This window comes from Saccoglossus kowalevskii, chromosome 18 (genome assembly GCF_978046115.1).
Source record: "Saccoglossus kowalevskii chromosome 18, keSacKowa6.1, whole genome shotgun sequence".
In the NCBI taxonomy this organism is placed as follows: Eukaryota; Metazoa; Hemichordata; class Enteropneusta; family Harrimaniidae; genus Saccoglossus; species Saccoglossus kowalevskii.
Genome location: NC_140658.1, coordinates 8,838,331 through 8,855,570, shown reverse-complemented (window position 1 = coordinate 8,855,570; position 17,240 = coordinate 8,838,331). Strand labels below are relative to the sequence as shown.

Here is a 17,240-nt window from a genome sequence, read left to right as displayed (position 1 = left end):
ATTTTGTTTATAGTAATATAGCTGGAATATAACCATGTCAGGAATATGATTTTTTAACATTAAAATGATTGACATTTGTATCTGATCGTCAAAAAAGTACTTGTCCATATTGAGAAATATTGCTCTGGAACAGCATTCAAAATCAGCCATTTTGAATACATGTATATACATGTATATATAATATGATGTATAACGAATATATAAAATTTGAATATAATCAGTCAAAGCATTTAAGAGATATGGCTCTAGAAGCCCAATCATTAAAACAAAATGGCCGCCAGACAGCCATTTTGAATCCGATCTGAAAAATAAATGATGTGCATCAGGAACCTGTAATGTCTATCATATGTACCAAGTTTGAACGAAATCCATCCATAAATGCTGGATATTTGATGATTTTTTAGCACAAAAATGGCCACCATTTGGCCATTTTGAATAGGATCGTCAAACCAATATATCTGTCTATCTATGACATGATGTATAATGAATATTTAAAATTTGAACATAATCAGTGAAAGCAAGTCAGAGATATGGCACAAGAACCACATTCATTAAAACAAAATGGCCGCCAGTCGGCCATTTTCAATCTTATCTAAAAAACAAAATTATTTGCATCAAGGTCCCATAATGTCTAATGTATATACCAAGTTTGAACAAAATCCATCTGTAAACAGCCGAGAAATGCTTGATTTTGATGATTTTTAGCACAAAAATGGACGCCATTCGGCCATCTTGAATCAGATCGTGAAACAAATTGACGTGCATATGTATACTATCATGTATGATGTATGTGTGAAGTTTGATTGTGATTGGTCCAGGCATTTCTAAGATACAGGTCCGGACGCACACACAGACGCACGCATGGACGCACAGAGATCAAAACATAAGTCCCGTTTTCGGACTGCGTCCGAATGGGGACTAAAAATATTTTATACCTTTGCCTCATCAATAAAATGTTGTCCAGTCATATTAGTGTCATCAAGTTCCTCTTTGTGATCCGCAACATCAGCAGCAAATTTCTTTGCATTCTTTTCTTGTTCTTTCAGTTTCGGAAGGTCTTTGGCGACACTATTTTGTAACTTTTTCATTGTCCTCTCTGAAGGAACCAACCATGTCTCAAATGATGACACCTTCTTAGTGAACAAGTCTAGTGTCTTCTTTGAATCGTCAAGGTTACTGTCTCTGTCATCAGTTTCATCTGCCACTTTCTTGTAACGCTTTGTCAGATCAGCATGATCACGTCTGAGTCTCTCAGCCTCAACGTCATCCACTTTGTCACCGTATGTTGCAAGGAATATATCAGCACCACTGAGGGCATCAGTCACTGGTTTCTTGTGGTCATCAACATCAGCTGCAATAACCTTAATAAGAGAAAAATGAGGTCATGTGTGAAAGAAAATAAAGGTCATGGTGAAATCCATTTTTTTAATACCCTAAAAACAACTTGACTTGCAGGACCAATTAAGGGTATTATTTATACAGAATGGCTCCTACTTTTTGTTTCCATGGAAGCATTTTTTCTAGCCAGTAACATTCTGTATACATCTACCAAAACCCATAAAACTAAATTATTGTCCAACGTACCTTGTTTGATTTAACCTGTTTATTGAGTTGTCCAGGCTCTTCTTTCAATGGTTGTTCAGATCCAAGGCTTATCTCGACAGCTGACACCCATTTGAGTAACTCCTCGAGATCGTAGCTATGTTCCTTTAATTCATCCTCAATGATTTTCTACAAAACAATAATTGTAAAAAAAATGTTTGAACAATATGTAGCGTACACAAAAATTATAACAATTCAGTTTGAACATGATTGCAATGAGACAAATGAAGATATGATTTGCAATTTATGAAATCCTGTTGTTTGATACTGACATCTATCTTAGAGTTAAAAGAAGTAGCTGCAGAAAAAATAAATTACACAATATACTCTCACCTTTTCTCTATCATCCTCAGCCTTTTCTCTATCATCCACAACTGATTTCACACCAACTGTTGTTGATTCTAATGTAGTGTGTTTCACGATAATAACATGAAGTGTCTCAATATATTTGGTGGATTCTACCGTCAGTTTCTCATATCGTGTTGTAATCTCAGTCATTTTATTCATCACAGTTTCTAGTTCTGGCTCCTCTTTGTATTCTCTGTTGAACTTTCTGGGTAGCACAGTTGTTCGGAACTGTGTGATCGTGTCTTTGAATTCCTGTAATAAGTAAACAAATATGAATTGAGTATTCTGTCAAACTTATGTACGTATTCAAGTTATGAAAACGAAATGTCAGAAAAAACTATTCATCACAAAATTGTCAAAGATCAGAATTACTTACACACAGGATTAAAATATGTCATACATAAATTTTGTGGAAAAATGAGTTCTCACAAATGATTTAAATTCGGGAACAATGCATATACTACACAAGGAATTGAAGTGTAAAGTAACCTCAGATATGAAAGATATAAAAATATTTTATACCTTTGCCTCATCAATAAAATGTTGTCCAGTCATGTTAGTGTCATCAAGTTCCTCTTTGTGATCCGCAACATCAGCAGCAAATTTCTTTGCTGTCTTTTCTTGTTCTTTCAGTTTTGAAGGGTCCTTTGGGACATTATCTTGTAACTTTTTCATTGTCCTCTCTGAAGGAACCAACCATGTCTCAAATGATGACACCTTCTGAGTGAACAAGTCAAGTGTCTTCTTTGAATCGTCAAGGTTACTGTCTCTTTCATCAGTTTCATCTGCCACTTTCTCGTAACGCTTTGTCAGATCAGCATGATCACGTCTGAGATTCTCAGCCTCGACATCATCCACTTTGTTACCATATGTTGCAAGGAATATATCAGCACAACTGAGGGCATCAGTCACTGGTATCTTGTGGTCATCAACATCAGCTGCAATAACCTGAATAAGAGAAAAAGAGGTCATGATGCAATCCCCTTTTAGCCTAATAACTCGACTTGCTGGAACAATTAATTTTTGATACAGAGTACCTCCCACTTTTTGTTCCCACGGAAACATTTTTTCTAGTCAGTAACATTCTGCATACATCTACCATAATCCCAAACTTATCTCCAGCCTACCTTGTTTGATTTAACCTGTTTATTGAGTTGTCTAGGCTCTTCTTTCAATGGTTGTTCAGATCCAAGGCTTATCTCGACAGCTGACACCCATTTGAGTAACTTCTCAAGATTGTAGCTATGTTCCTTTAATTCATCCTTAATGAGTTTCTGAAAAACAATAATTGTAAAAGAAAATGTTTGAGCAACATGTAGTGTACACAAAATTATAACTATTCAGTTTGAACATGATTGCAATGAGAGAAATAAAGATATGATTTGCAATTTATGAAATCCTGTTGTTTGATACTGACATCTATCTTAGAGTTAAAAGAAGTAGCTGCAGAGAAAATATATTACAGAATATACTCTCACCTTTTCTCTATCATCCTCAGCCTTTTCCCTATCATCCACAACTGATTTCACACCAACTGTTGTTGGTTCCAATGTAGTGTGTTTCATGATAATAACATGAAGTGTCTCAATATGTTTGGTGAATTCTATCGTCAGTTTCTCATATCGTGTTGTAATCTCAGTCATTTTATTTTTCACAGTTTCTAGTTCTGGCTCCTCTTTGTATTCTCTGTTGAACTTTCTGGGTAGCACAGTTGTTCGGAACTCTGTGATCATGTCTTTGAATTCCTATAATAGGTAAACAAATATGAATTGAGTAATTCTACCAAACTTACTTGTGGATTCAATTTACGAAAAACGGAATTTCAGAAAAAAATATTCATCAAAAAATCTCAAAGATCAGAATAGCATACACACAGCATTCAAATTTAGGAAACTTACAGAATATGTCAGACACAAATTTTGTGGAAAGAATAATTCCCACAAATGATTCAAATTCGGGAACAATGCATATACTACACAGGGAATTGAAGTGAAAAGTGACTTCAGATATGTAAATTTTGAAAATTATTTATACCTTTGCCTCATCAATAAAATGTTGTCCAGTCTCATTAGTGTCATCAAGTTCCTCTTTGTGATCCGCAACATCAGCAGCAAATTTCTTTGCTGTCTTTTCTTGTTCTTTCAGTTTTGAAGGGTCCTTGGGGACACCATCTTGTAATTTCTTCAGTGTCCTCTCTGAAGGAACCAACCATGTCTCAAATGATGACACCTTCTTAGTGAACAAGTCAAGTGTCTTCTTCGAATCGTCAAGGTTACTGTTTCTGTCATCAGTTTCATCTGCCACTTTCTTGTAACGCTTTGTCAGATCAGCGTGATCACGTCTGAGTTTCTCAGCCTCGACATCATCCACTTTGTCACCGTATGTTGCAAGGAATATATCAGCACCACTGAGGGCATCAGTCACTGGTTTCTTGTGGTCATCAACATCAGCTGCAATAACCTGAATAAGAGAAAAAAAAGTTTATGTGTGAAAGAAAATAAAGGTCATGGTGGAATACATTTTTACCCTGAAAACAACTCGACTTGCAGCACCAATAAAAGGTATTTTTGATACAGAGTACCTCCTACTTTTTGTTTCCATGGAAACGTTTTTTCAAGTCAGTAACATTCTGCATACATCTACCATAATCCCAAACTTATCTCCAGCCTACCTTGTTTGATTTAACCTGTTTATTGAGTTGTCTAGGCTCTTCTTTCAATGGTTGTTCAGATCCAAGGCTTATCTCTACAGCTGACACCCATTTGAGTAACTTCTCAAGATTGTAGCTATGTTCCTTTAATTCATCCTTAATGAGTTTCTGAAAAACAATAATTGTAAAAGAAAATGTTTGAGCAATATGTAGTGTACACAAAATTATAACTATTCAGTTTGAACATGATTGCAATGAGAGAAATAAAGATATGATTTGCAATTTATGAAATCCTGTTGTTTGATACTGACATCTATCTTAGAGTTAAAAGAAGTAGCTGCAGAGAAAATATATTACAGAATATACTCTCACCTTTTCTCTATCATCCGCAGCCTTTTCCCTATCATCCACAACTGATTTCACACCAACTGTTGTTGGTTCCAATGTAGTGTGTTTCATGATAATAACATGAAGTGTCTCAATATGTTTGGTGAATTCTACCGTCAGTTTCTCATATCGTGTTGTAATCTCAGTTATTTTATTTTTCACAGTTTCTAGTTCTGGCTCCTCTTTGTATTCTCTGTTGAACTTTCTGGGTAGCACAGTTGTTCGGAACTCTGTGATCATGTCTTTGAATTCCTATAATAGGTAAACAAATATGAAGAGTAATTCTACCAAACTTACTTGTGGATTCAATTTACGAAAAACGGAATTTCAGAAAAAAATATTCATAAAAAAATCTCAAAGATCAGAATTGCAAATACACAGCATTCAAATTTAGGAAACTTACAGAATATGTTGGACACAAATTTTGTGGAAAGAATAATTCCCACAAATGATTCAAATTCGGGAACAATGCATATACTACACAGGGAATTGAAGTGAAAAGTGACTTCAGATATGTAAATTTTGAAAATTATTTATACCTTTGCCTCATCAATAAAATGTTGTCCAGTCTCATTAGTGTCATCAAGTTCCTCTTTGTGATCCGCAACATCAGCAGCAAATTTCTTTGCTGTCTTTTCTTGTTCTTTCAGTTTTGAAGGGTCCTTGGGGACACCATCTTGTAATTTCTTCAGTGTTCTCTCTGAAGGAACCAACCATGTCTCAAATGATGACACCTTCTTAGTGAACAAGTCTAGTGTCTTCTTTGAATCGTCAAGGTTACTGTTTCTGTCATCAGTTTCATCTGCCACTTTCTCGTAACGCTTTGTCAGATCAGTGTGATCACGTCTGAGTTTCTCAGCCTCAACGTCATCCACTTTGTCACCGTATGTTGCCAAGAATATATCAGCACCACTGAGGGCATCAGTCACTGGTTTCTTGTGGTCAACAACATCAGCTGCAATAACCTGAATAAGAGAAAAAGAGGTCATGATGCAATCCCCTTTTAGCCTAATAACTCGACTTGCTGGAACAATTAATTTTTGATACAGAGTACCTCCCACTTTTTGTTCCCACGGAAACATTTTTTCTAGTCAGTAACATTCTGCATACATCTACCATAATCCCAAACTTATCTCCAGCCTACCTTGTTTGATTTAACCTGTTTATTGAGTTGTCTAGGCTCTTCTTTCAATGGTTGTTCAGATCCAAGGCTTATCTCGACAGCTGACACCCATTTGAGTAACTTCTCAAGATTGTAGCTATGTTCCTTTAATTCATCCTTAATGAGTTTCTGAAAAACAATAATTGTAAAAGAAAATGTTTGAGCAACATGTAGTGTACACAAAATTATAACTATTCAGTTTGAACATGATTGCAATGAGAGAAATAAAGATATGATTTGCAATTTATGAAATCCTGTTGTTTGATACTGACATCTATCTTAGAGTTAAAAGAAGTAGCTGCAGAGAAAATATATTACAGAATATACTCTCACCTTTTCTCTATCATCCTCAGCCTTTTCCCTATCATCCACAACTGATTTCACACCAACTGTTGTTGGTTCCAATGTAGTGTGTTTCATGATAATAACATGAAGTGTCTCAATATGTTTGGTGAATTCTATCGTCAGTTTCTCATATCGTGTTGTAATCTCAGTCATTTTATTTTTCACAGTTTCTAGTTCTGGCTCCTCTTTGTATTCTCTGTTGAACTTTCTGGGTAGCACAGTTGTTCGGAACTCTGTGATCATGTCTTTGAATTCCTATAATAGGTAAACAAATATGAATTGAGTAATTCTACCAAACTTACTTGTGGATTCAATTTACGAAAAACGGAATTTCAGAAAAAAATATTCATCAAAAAATCTCAAAGATCAGAATAGCATACACACAGCATTCAAATTTAGGAAACTTACAGAATATGTCAGACACAAATTTTGTGGAAAGAATAATTCCCACAAATGATTCAAATTCGGGAACAATGCATATACTACACAGGGAATTGAAGTGAAAAGTGACTTCAGATATGTAAATTTTGAAAATTATTTATACCTTTGCCTCATCAATAAAATGTTGTCCAGTCTCATTAGTGTCATCAAGTTCCTCTTTGTGATCCGCAACATCAGCAGCAAATTTCTTTGCTGTCTTTTCTTGTTCTTTCAGTTTTGAAGGGTCCTTGGGGACACCATCTTGTAATTTCTTCAGTGTCCTCTCTGAAGGAACCAACCATGTCTCAAATGATGACACCTTCTTAGTGAACAAGTCAAGTGTCTTCTTCGAATCGTCAAGGTTACTGTTTCTGTCATCAGTTTCATCTGCCACTTTCTTGTAACGCTTTGTCAGATCAGCGTGATCACGTCTGAGTTTCTCAGCCTCGACATCATCCACTTTGTCACCGTATGTTGCAAGGAATATATCAGCACCACTGAGGGCATCAGTCACTGGTTTCTTGTGGTCATCAACATCAGCTGCAATAACCTGAATAAGAGAAAAAAAAGTTTATGTGTGAAAGAAAATAAAGGTCATGGTGGAATACATTTTTACCCTGAAAACAACTCGACTTGCAGCACCAATAAAAGGTATTTTTGATACAGAGTACCTCCTACTTTTTGTTTCCATGGAAACGTTTTTTCAAGTCAGTAACATTCTGCATACATCTACCATAATCCCAAACTTATCTCCAGCCTACCTTGTTTGATTTAACCTGTTTATTGAGTTGTCTAGGCTCTTCTTTCAATGGTTGTTCAGATCCAAGGCTTATCTCTACAGCTGACACCCATTTGAGTAACTTCTCAAGATTGTAGCTATGTTCCTTTAATTCATCCTTAATGAGTTTCTGAAAAACAATAATTGTAAAAGAAAATGTTTGAGCAATATGTAGTGTACACAAAATTATAACTATTCAGTTTGAACATGATTGCAATGAGAGAAATAAAGATATGATTTGCAATTTATGAAATCCTGTTGTTTGATACTGACATCTATCTTAGAGTTAAAAGAAGTAGCTGCAGAGAAAATATATTACAGAATATACTCTCACCTTTTCTCTATCATCCGCAGCCTTTTCCCTATCATCCACAACTGATTTCACACCAACTGTTGTTGGTTCCAATGTAGTGTGTTTCATGATAATAACATGAAGTGTCTCAATATGTTTGGTGAATTCTACCGTCAGTTTCTCATATCGTGTTGTAATCTCAGTCATTTTATTTTTCACAGTTTCTAGTTCTGGCTCCTCTTTGTATTCTCTGTTGGACTTTCTGGGTAGCACAGTTGTTCGGAACTCTGTGATCATGTCTTTGAATTCCTATAATAGGTAAACAAATATGAATTGAGTAATTCTACCAAACTTACTTGTGGATTCAATTTACGAAAAACGGAATTTCAGAAAAAAATATTCATCAAAAAATCTCAAAGATCAGAATAGCATACACACAGCATTCAAATTTAGGAAACTTACAGAATATGTCAGACACAAATTTTGTGGAAAGAATAATTCCCACAAATGATTCAAATTCGGGAACAATGCATATACTACACAGGGAATTGAAGTGAAAGGTGACTTCAGATATGTAAATTTTGAAAATTATTTATACCTTTGCCTCATCAATAAAATGTTGTCCAGTCTCATTAGTGTCATCAAGTTCCTCTTTGTGATCCGCAACATCAGCAGCAAATTTCTTTGCTGTCTTTTCTTGTTCTTTCAGTTTTGAAGGGTCCTTGGGGACACCATCTTGTAATTTCTTCAGTGTCCTCTCTGAAGGAACCAACCATGTCTCAAATGATGACACCTTCTTAGTGAACAAGTCAAGTGTCTTCTTCGAATCGTCAAGGTTACTGTTTCTGTCATCAGTTTCATCTGCCACTTTCTTGTAACGCTTTGTCAGATCAGCGTGATCACGTCTGAGTTTCTCAGCCTCGACATCATCCACTTTGTCACCGTATGTTGCAAGGAATATATCAGCACCACTGAGGGCATCAGTCACTGGTTTCTTGTGGTCATCAACATCAGCTGCAATGTCCTGAGTAAGAGAAAAAGAGATCATGGTGCAATCCCATTTCACCCTAAAAACAACTTGACTTGCAGGACCAATTAAGGGTATTTTTTATACAGAGTGTCTCCTACTTTTTGTTTCCATGGAAGCATTTTTTTCTAGTCAGTAACATTTTGCATACATCTACCAAAACCTATAAAACAAAATTCATCTCCAGCCTACCTTGTTTGATTTAACTTGTTTATTGAGTTGTCTAGGCTTTTCTTTCAATGGTTGTTCAGATCCAAGGCTTAGCTCTACAGCTGACACCCATTTGAGTAACTCCTCAAGACTGTAGCTGTGTTCTTTTAATTCATCCTCAATCATTTTCTAAAAAACAAAAAAAAAATAACTTAGTGAGCAATATCTTGCATAACCGATAATAATAACAATTCTAGTTGAACATTATTACATGGGAAATAACAAGAAATGAAAAAAAAATAAGGCACATTTATTTTTACCTTCTCTCTATCATCCTCTGTTGCTCTGACACCTTCAAGTTCATCATATGCAGGATGGGTTCCAAGAGGAGTAGCCTCAACTCTCTGTAACTTCTCAGGTCTCACAATATCCTCAACAATTTCTGGAAGTCGTTTCTTCCTGTCAGGAGAAGTTTCATCAACAGTCTCCATTGGATGAGTGCCTTGAAGTGTTGCAGCAATCTCTGGTTCAATTACACCAAGTCTCTGAGCTTCATCGGGCGTCAGCTTTTTGCCAGTATCTGGATCTACGATTCCACCACTATCAAGCTGGTCAGTAAGCATTTTTGTTACTGTTTCTCTATCAATGAGACCAACGGTGAATGCCTCAGTCACTGGAATCACCTTCCCTGTATTCTGGTCCACAACGCCAGGTATGTCTTCTACCGTCTCCACTTCTACAGGCTCCTCAGTGACATCTTTAGGCTTAATTTGCTCTTTTTCCACTGGTTTAGTAGGTACACCAGGTACATCTTTTACTGTCCCCACTTTTACTGGCTCTTCAGTGACAACTTTGGGTTTAATTTGTTCCTTTTTCACTGGTTTCGTGGGTACCTTCGGTGGAATTTTTGGAGACTCAGGCTTTGACTTTTTCTTAGGCTCTGCTGGTGACCTTTCCCTTTGAGGCACCTTCTTTACTTCTGCTTTGGTGGGAGTCTTATCTTTCTGCATAGCCTTAGGAGGTTCCACAGTAACTCTCTTGGTTTCAGATGGTTTTCGACCTGCCTTGATAACTTTACCGGGATCTGGTTTCTCTTCAACAGGTTTCTCTCTTTCTGAATCCATTGGTTTAACAATTTTCGATGTAACCTTTGAATACACTGTTGTCTTCTTCTCTTCAGGAATTTTAACTGGTTTCTTGTCTCCTGGGATACCTTTAGAAGGTTCTTTAGGTTTCTTCTCACTTGGAGCTACTTTAGTTGGCTCCTTTGGCTTCTCTACTCTTGTCAATTCCTTTTGTTTTTTGTCTCTTGGTACAACTTCGGCTGGCTTCTTTTCTTCCTTACTAGGTTTAAAGAAAGTTGGTTTAGCTTTAGTTGGACGAACTCTCTCTTCTACAAGAGGTTCTTCTTTCACTTGCTCACTAACTTCATAATCAAAAGGCTCCTCCTCAACAGGTTTTTCAGATATAAAAAGTTCCTCTTCTGCAGGCATAGCCCTCAACATCTCGTCAACCTGATAGCTAATTGGCTGTTCATCGAATGGTGCAACCTGAGGAGGTCTCTCATCCAAACGTTCTGTGAACAGAACATCCTCAGCTGGTTTATCCTCACGGAAGGCAGCTGGAATCTCCTTGAGAGGCTTTTTGAGAACTGGTTCTTTCTCCACTTGAATGACTTTTATAGCATCATCCATCTGAACAGTAATTGATTTCTCATCCACTGGTTCCCACGACATTGGTTCTTCAGGTGTATATTCTTTCTCATCCGCACGTCTAGGTCTATCCATCTCAGACAATGGGAGTTCGTTTCTATCAGCGGTATCTAAAGAAGATGTTTCAGGTATTTCAGTCGGTCTCTGCTGTAGTGCATGAACAGCAGTTTTAAGGTCTGTAAGACGCGTTTCCGCAGTTGACACAACTCTATCAAATCCAGACCGAAGTCGATCAGTAGCACCTATGATTTGTGTACTCTGTTCAGGTTCAAGTCTTTCTCTGTTTGCCAGCTCGAAAGTTGTTGCATTGTGAAGAGTCACAAATACCACTTCTCTGTACTGCTTGATCTCTTCATAGATTACCTACAAACAGACCAAATAATTATACAATAAGTTGATCTGAAATGATTCAGTAACTGAGTAATTAAGATAATTCCGAAAATGTTTCCACAAATGTTAGGATAATTGTCTCAGTCAAGTTGACAAAAAAGTCAAACATGAACAACTAGCATGCTTACCATATGTTGTTCTATTCTAACAGTGATGATTTCTACAGTTTCTAGGGTAACTGTTTCTTGAACTAGTTTAGCCTCAGTTGCATCAACCCATCTTAGTTTACTTGTGACATCTTCCAAAACAGTTTCAAATTCTTCTCTGAGGATAGCCTGTAATTGGAAAATAAGAAAGAGGGGAGAAATAATTAATAATTGTCATTTGTATTATTTGATAAGGATTTATAAGATGAAGGTATGCAACAAAAGTGATGAAGATTCTTATTTGAAGTTATGCAAATTGCGAGATAATTCTAAAATTGCAAAACAAGTCTAAATTTCAAGAAATATGATACAAATGTGTAAAAAAACTGCATCAAGACATTGAATAGATAGTTTCTTTTAGTCAGACTTAGTTGTAAAGTGTGCATGATACGATTTTTGCATAATCTCGTTAATTTCTGTTTACACAATCTAACTTGTCCAAGCATCCACTTTGTTCTGCGACTCTTATGGTTAGAAATGTGTTCAGTTAATCTACACCCAGAAAAAGATGTTTATTGCCGTTCACTTATACATAGATATCTATGTTGCATATTTGATGAATCATTTATGTAACTTAATTTTTTTTTATATAATCTGGGATATTTCTCAAGAGGATATGATTATCAATACGAATATTGGATTCAGGAAAAAAGAAACAAATTCTCCAACATACTGCAAAGACCAAATGATGGGCATTAGGTAGCTATGGTAACCATTATCTCACCTTATTGGCTTTACTGAGTTCATCGTCTGTTGTTTTCACCAGAGAATTAAGCTTCACGCCAAGTTTTTCATATCTTGTCTTCAGGTCGTTCATCTTCTTGGGAAGGGCAGTCTGTTGTGGCTTCTTCAACTTAGGCTTATTCTTCTTCAAGAATACGTCACATCTCGAAATAGATTCTGAGACAGGTCCTTTCTGCTCAATGATATCATACTGTAAACCCTACAATGACAACAATATAATGAATAACACGATTTAGTTCAATGATGAGAAATAATTATTAATATTTTGATAAATTGAAAAATTTTTAGTATTGAAATAAATAAATTGATAATTATATACAGTAATAGACTGGTGTGATCATAACTTAACATTAACTTAGCTTGAACCCTTTAACCACCAGATATTTTTTCAGTATAAATTATAAAACATTTTACCAAATTTTCCTTAAATTTTAACATAATTTTGAATCATGTAGACAGTATCTGACATATAGGTTTAGAAAAAAAAGGTATGTCAATTATTATCAAGATTTCATGTTAGAAGCAGACTGTACTAAAATATTTTGTGGAAGGTGTCAAAAGCTGACAACGACATTCAAGAGGTTAAAAATTGGCTTGGCTTGCTTTCAAAAATTCTATATTGTTTAAAATAATCTGAATATTTCTCATGAATATCGCAAACAATAAGTTGGGCAATGATACTTATTATGAGCCAGTTGATAGCCATGTTATGTGCCAACTTTACTGTAGATTGTAATGAACAACCAGGACATACTAACACACTAACATGTGAATGCCAGGTATTCATCAGTAGCTGAGAATCACAAACCTAGGAATAAATATGACAGATAATTGCAAAAAGCCATGAAATTTACCTTTACAACAACCAAATGGATTTTGAGATCATGAAGATCAGTTGGTGATTTAGGGATATCTTTCACTTTCTTCTCCATGTCAGTCGCCCAGTCTATCTGATCTTGTAGAAGTCTTTCAACACGTCTATACTGGGCATCCAGTTCTCCTTGCAATAGCTAAATTGAAGATATCAATAAGGTGTTTTAAATTTAATAAAAAATTTAGTTTGTGAGCATCGCTTAAAACAGTATATATTTGAGTTTAAAATAACACTGGACATTCACAGCTCATTGTGTTGATACAAAGCTTTGTAAATAGTGAGTTTCACAATTTGAAATTTGCAGGGTGATACGATGATGATATTTTAAGAAAGTCAACCTGAATTAGCATATTGATCTCCACTAAAAACATTTCATCTTGGCCGATATGACGTGCCGTTGATGCACAAATATTTGGTATGACGTAACTATTTGTGCTAATTCACTGGTGTTTCATTGACTCACATTGTGTACTGATATTGTGACCTTGAAAAACATCACACGATAGTTTGGGAATTTGTAATTTGGGAGCCACAACATGTTTGTGTGTGTCTCAAGTTACCTATAAAGTGACATACAATACAAGACGATCACCCTAGCACGAAACTTGAATTTGGGGACTTCACTACAAGTCGAGATCAGTCCTGTTAGAGGGCACAATATTCCTCAGAACAAACATTCTTTTTTTTATGAAACTGACAGAAGTACTTTACATGGGCATACCATGAATTACCACCACTCTATTCATAACCTACATACCTCACCACGGCTTTCAGACCTTTCCAACTGACGAAGAGCTTCTTGAATTTTCCTCAGTCTTTCTTCGGATCTATCAATGAGGTTTTCATAACCTGTCTTCAAGTCGTTACTCTGGAGATGAAGTGCTTCTCTCTGTTCGGGTTTCAGTACTTCGCTGTACTCTGTGATAAATGCCTCAGTCTTATAAAGGGCTTTGCTGATAGGCTCCTTGTGACTGGCTACATCTTCCAAGAAGGCCTGAAATAATGAATAATTTCCTCTTTTAATGTTTCTTGAAGGTACCCAACATATCGTAGACCCTACGAGGTAGGTATCGTAAAAACATTTATTTTCAACTATTTTGAGCATATTCACTGTGTTTTAATTTCACAAATTTGTCAAGGAAACAATGAGTTCTTTTGTAATTTCACATACTCCCATGATTTAATTTAGCAGATTTTACTTGTAAGAAAAAATAGTTAGAGTAAAACCCGGCGAATAATTAATGTACATACATTTTGTATATGTACATGCTCTAGATTAGACTGCTTGTAATTGATCATTCACACTCTACTGTAAGTATTTTCCACCAAGTTGACAAAAACTGATTTAATCTACTCATCCTTTACCTCATTCATTAGTGAACAATGATTAAACACTACAAAATTCATACACTGTACAGTACGACTTTCTTAAGTAAATGTTTTGCATTCTCATTGCATATTTATCACATGAGCGTCGTCTATTGATTACGTTCTGATTGCACATTCGGTACTTTCCTATCACATTTGCATTGCATATTTGTAATACACATTTTAATAGGATTTCAACTTGAATTTGTAAAAAAAAACATTGTCACTTAACTTCTATGATGGCCATCAAATGCAAGACCATTTTTTCAATGAAATAATCTAATAAAAAATCCAATTAGCTGGCTACTCCAGTCAATTTGTTACCCAGTGTGCCTTGGTAATAAGCATGATATTATATATGTGAGTGCACCAAATGCACAACACAAATGTGATGAATATGCAATACCTATGTGATAAAATGCGCAAATGTATGTAATGTATGTGTGTGAAAGCCACACTTTTATAAAATTTCAAGAATCAAACTCCCTTTGATATTGTATTACTATTCACAGCATCAAAAAGCAGATTCTGGTGAATAAATGCTGATGTTTTTGTTTTTTTTGTCATGAATTTGAAATAATTAAAAATATTTGCTACAAAACATTTATCATTAATTAGTCTAAATAATTACAAGATAACATTATAAAATATGAACTTCAAATTTAATTTATATTTTTACAAAGCCACATTTGGAAGCCTGAATAATAATAATTGACAGCGATACAAATCCAAGAATTTCTTACATTTATTTTTTGAAAAATTTTGCACCAAGCCATATTACTTTATTTGTATTTCTGATTTAGTTTCTTATATTTATTATGTATATGCATTGTAAGACAATAATACATTTAATTTATTAATAATTATTATTATTAATTTGTTTATTCATGAAAAAGTGTAATGGGAAGAATATATACATGTAGTAGAATACATAACAAGACAAGATAACCAATGACAAGACACAACATAGGAATCATGAAACACACAGAAGTTGTTGTCATGGAAATACACTGAGACACACAGACATGGTTGAAACCACATACCTCAGAGGATATCAATATGCTCTGAGAAAGCACACGATAGGAAATAAAAAAAAATAAGTATGGTCAGATTTGTTAGTCAGAAAAAGAAATTTATTAGTATTAGTAAAATGGTAATCATGCAAATGCAATATTCAATAAGTATGAAACAAGAAATTGTTAAATATGCATAATAGTAAAAACTGTGGAGAGAGAATGGGATGAAATGAATGACTCCTGACAAATGGTTACACCACCCCCTCAAATGTACTACGATATGCATCCTTGTTGTGGCCAGGCTCTGAATTGAGTCAATTTCACAGAATGAATATGAATAACATGTTAAAGGCAGCTGAATCCAACTATGATATTATTCACACACGACAATAACATATCTTTCTACCTGCTGTTCCTCCAACTGTGAATTCAACTCATCTGTTGTCTTGGCAATGGGAGGCAAGCCTTTGAGATGTGCTGTGGCACTTGTCACCCAGGAAAGCAGGCGATCTAAGTTGTTTATCAGCAACTGGTATTTTGGTAGTAGTTCAGTCTGAAATTTAAACACAGAGGTTAAGGATCAAATATTACTGAACAGAAAAATTTCTTTTTGTCTAACTGTTATCGCTGATCTGTAAACAGTGTTTGAGCTATGTCCCCACCAATGTCAATGCTCAAATGCCAAAGTCATCTTCTGATACGTTTCAAAACTAGTATAATCAGTTTCCCATTTTAAATTGTTTTTGATAAAATTGATCAAGACCCAAACCAATGGCAATTTTTTTTTTTTATTGTATTTTGAATGAACTGTCTAGAATATCAAAGTCCATGCAAACTTGTAGAACTATATAACATGCACAACATCACTTTAGTAACAATAATAATTTACTCACAGCAACTTTCTGTTTCTCAATGTCTTGGAGAGCTCCTCTGAGATGCCTCAGTCTATCTTCTGATCTGGATATGACGACATCATAACCAGTCCTGACAGACAGCATTAACTTCCGCATTGAAGTACATTGTTGTGGGGTGATATGCTCACTAGTCACATTAATGTAAGCTTCGGCTGAATCCAACACTTCACCTATTGGTGCTTTGTGACTAACAACCTCCTCCAGGAAAGCCTGAGGATCGGATAAAAGTTTAAAAAGCTGCAGTTCCAAATGCCGATTTTATAGTCATACATGATTAATTTGAAAGATTAAAAAATGATTAACAAATGTCAAACATCCTGGTACCTTTGAAAGGGGGAGATGAGATACATTATCAATGAAGATTTTTCAAATAATTTTCATATCAAACATTAAGGTACGTTTTAAACCAACAATGCCAGGATGAGTGACCTTCAGGGTTCATGAACAAATAAATGGTGCAGAAATAAAATTGGACAGCTTGTTGTTGATTCAAATGTATAATTACATGTACGCAATCCAAAATACTTCATACCTCATGCTCTCGCAGTTGCTGCATTAACTTGTGGACATCATCGCTGATCGGTTGCTCATTCGACAACCTATTGTCAACATCTCGTATCCATGCATCCTCGTCCTTGAGTTTATTTTGAATTTTGTCATAATGATCACCCAGTGGAAGCTTAAAAGAGAAAACTGATATGTGGGACTGACCAAAGACATATATGTGTATGAAGGCGTGTGCATGTGATTGATGTGAAATGTTAGGACTCTGCTGCCAGCATAAAACCTGTTGAAAGCAATTGTTAGTAAAACAATTTTATAAAGAGTGTATACTTACAACGACCATACTTACAAACTGTTGTCCTCATGCAATCATCCAAATTGTCAGAACTGCAGCATCTTGAGATATTATTA

General features: G+C 35.4%; 2 protein-coding genes across 2 annotated transcripts in view; both read right to left on the bottom strand.

Annotated features, from left to right (window-relative positions):
• Positions 1-16,102, bottom strand: part of dst (dystonin) — a 125,566-nt gene extending 109,464 nt beyond the window's left edge. The window contains exons 1-24 of the mRNA XM_085492638.1: positions 16,094-16,102; positions 15,818-15,964; positions 13,785-14,021; positions 13,008-13,163; positions 12,134-12,352; positions 11,392-11,538; positions 9,482-11,236; positions 9,204-9,350; positions 8,583-9,008; positions 8,027-8,293; positions 7,676-7,822; positions 7,039-7,464; positions 6,483-6,749; positions 6,132-6,278; positions 5,527-5,952; positions 4,973-5,239; positions 4,622-4,768; positions 3,985-4,410; positions 3,429-3,695; positions 3,078-3,224; positions 2,473-2,898; positions 1,936-2,202; positions 1,585-1,731; positions 936-1,361 (exon numbers count right to left, since the gene is read on the bottom strand). Of these exons, the coding sequence (XP_085348764.1) occupies positions 936-1,361; positions 1,585-1,731; positions 1,936-2,202; positions 2,473-2,898; positions 3,078-3,224; positions 3,429-3,695; positions 3,985-4,410; positions 4,622-4,768; positions 4,973-5,239; positions 5,527-5,952; positions 6,132-6,278; positions 6,483-6,749; positions 7,039-7,464; positions 7,676-7,822; positions 8,027-8,293; positions 8,583-9,008; positions 9,204-9,350; positions 9,482-11,236; positions 11,392-11,538; positions 12,134-12,352; positions 13,008-13,163; positions 13,785-14,021; positions 15,818-15,964; positions 16,094-16,102 (7,443 nt within the window). The remainder of the gene's footprint in view (positions 1-935; positions 1,362-1,584; positions 1,732-1,935; positions 2,203-2,472; positions 2,899-3,077; positions 3,225-3,428; positions 3,696-3,984; positions 4,411-4,621; positions 4,769-4,972; positions 5,240-5,526; positions 5,953-6,131; positions 6,279-6,482; positions 6,750-7,038; positions 7,465-7,675; positions 7,823-8,026; positions 8,294-8,582; positions 9,009-9,203; positions 9,351-9,481; positions 11,237-11,391; positions 11,539-12,133; positions 12,353-13,007; positions 13,164-13,784; positions 14,022-15,817; positions 15,965-16,093) is intronic.
• Positions 16,103-16,189: 87 nt separating this feature from the next.
• Positions 16,190-17,240, bottom strand: part of LOC102804605 (uncharacterized) — a 108,132-nt gene continuing 107,081 nt past the window's right edge. Inside the window, exons 33-34 of the mRNA XM_085493323.1 lie at positions 16,858-17,004; positions 16,190-16,535 (exon numbers count right to left, since the gene is read on the bottom strand). Coding sequence (XP_085349449.1) covers positions 16,275-16,535; positions 16,858-17,004 — 408 coding nt within the window. The 3' untranslated portion in view covers positions 16,190-16,274. The remainder of the gene's footprint in view (positions 16,536-16,857; positions 17,005-17,240) is intronic.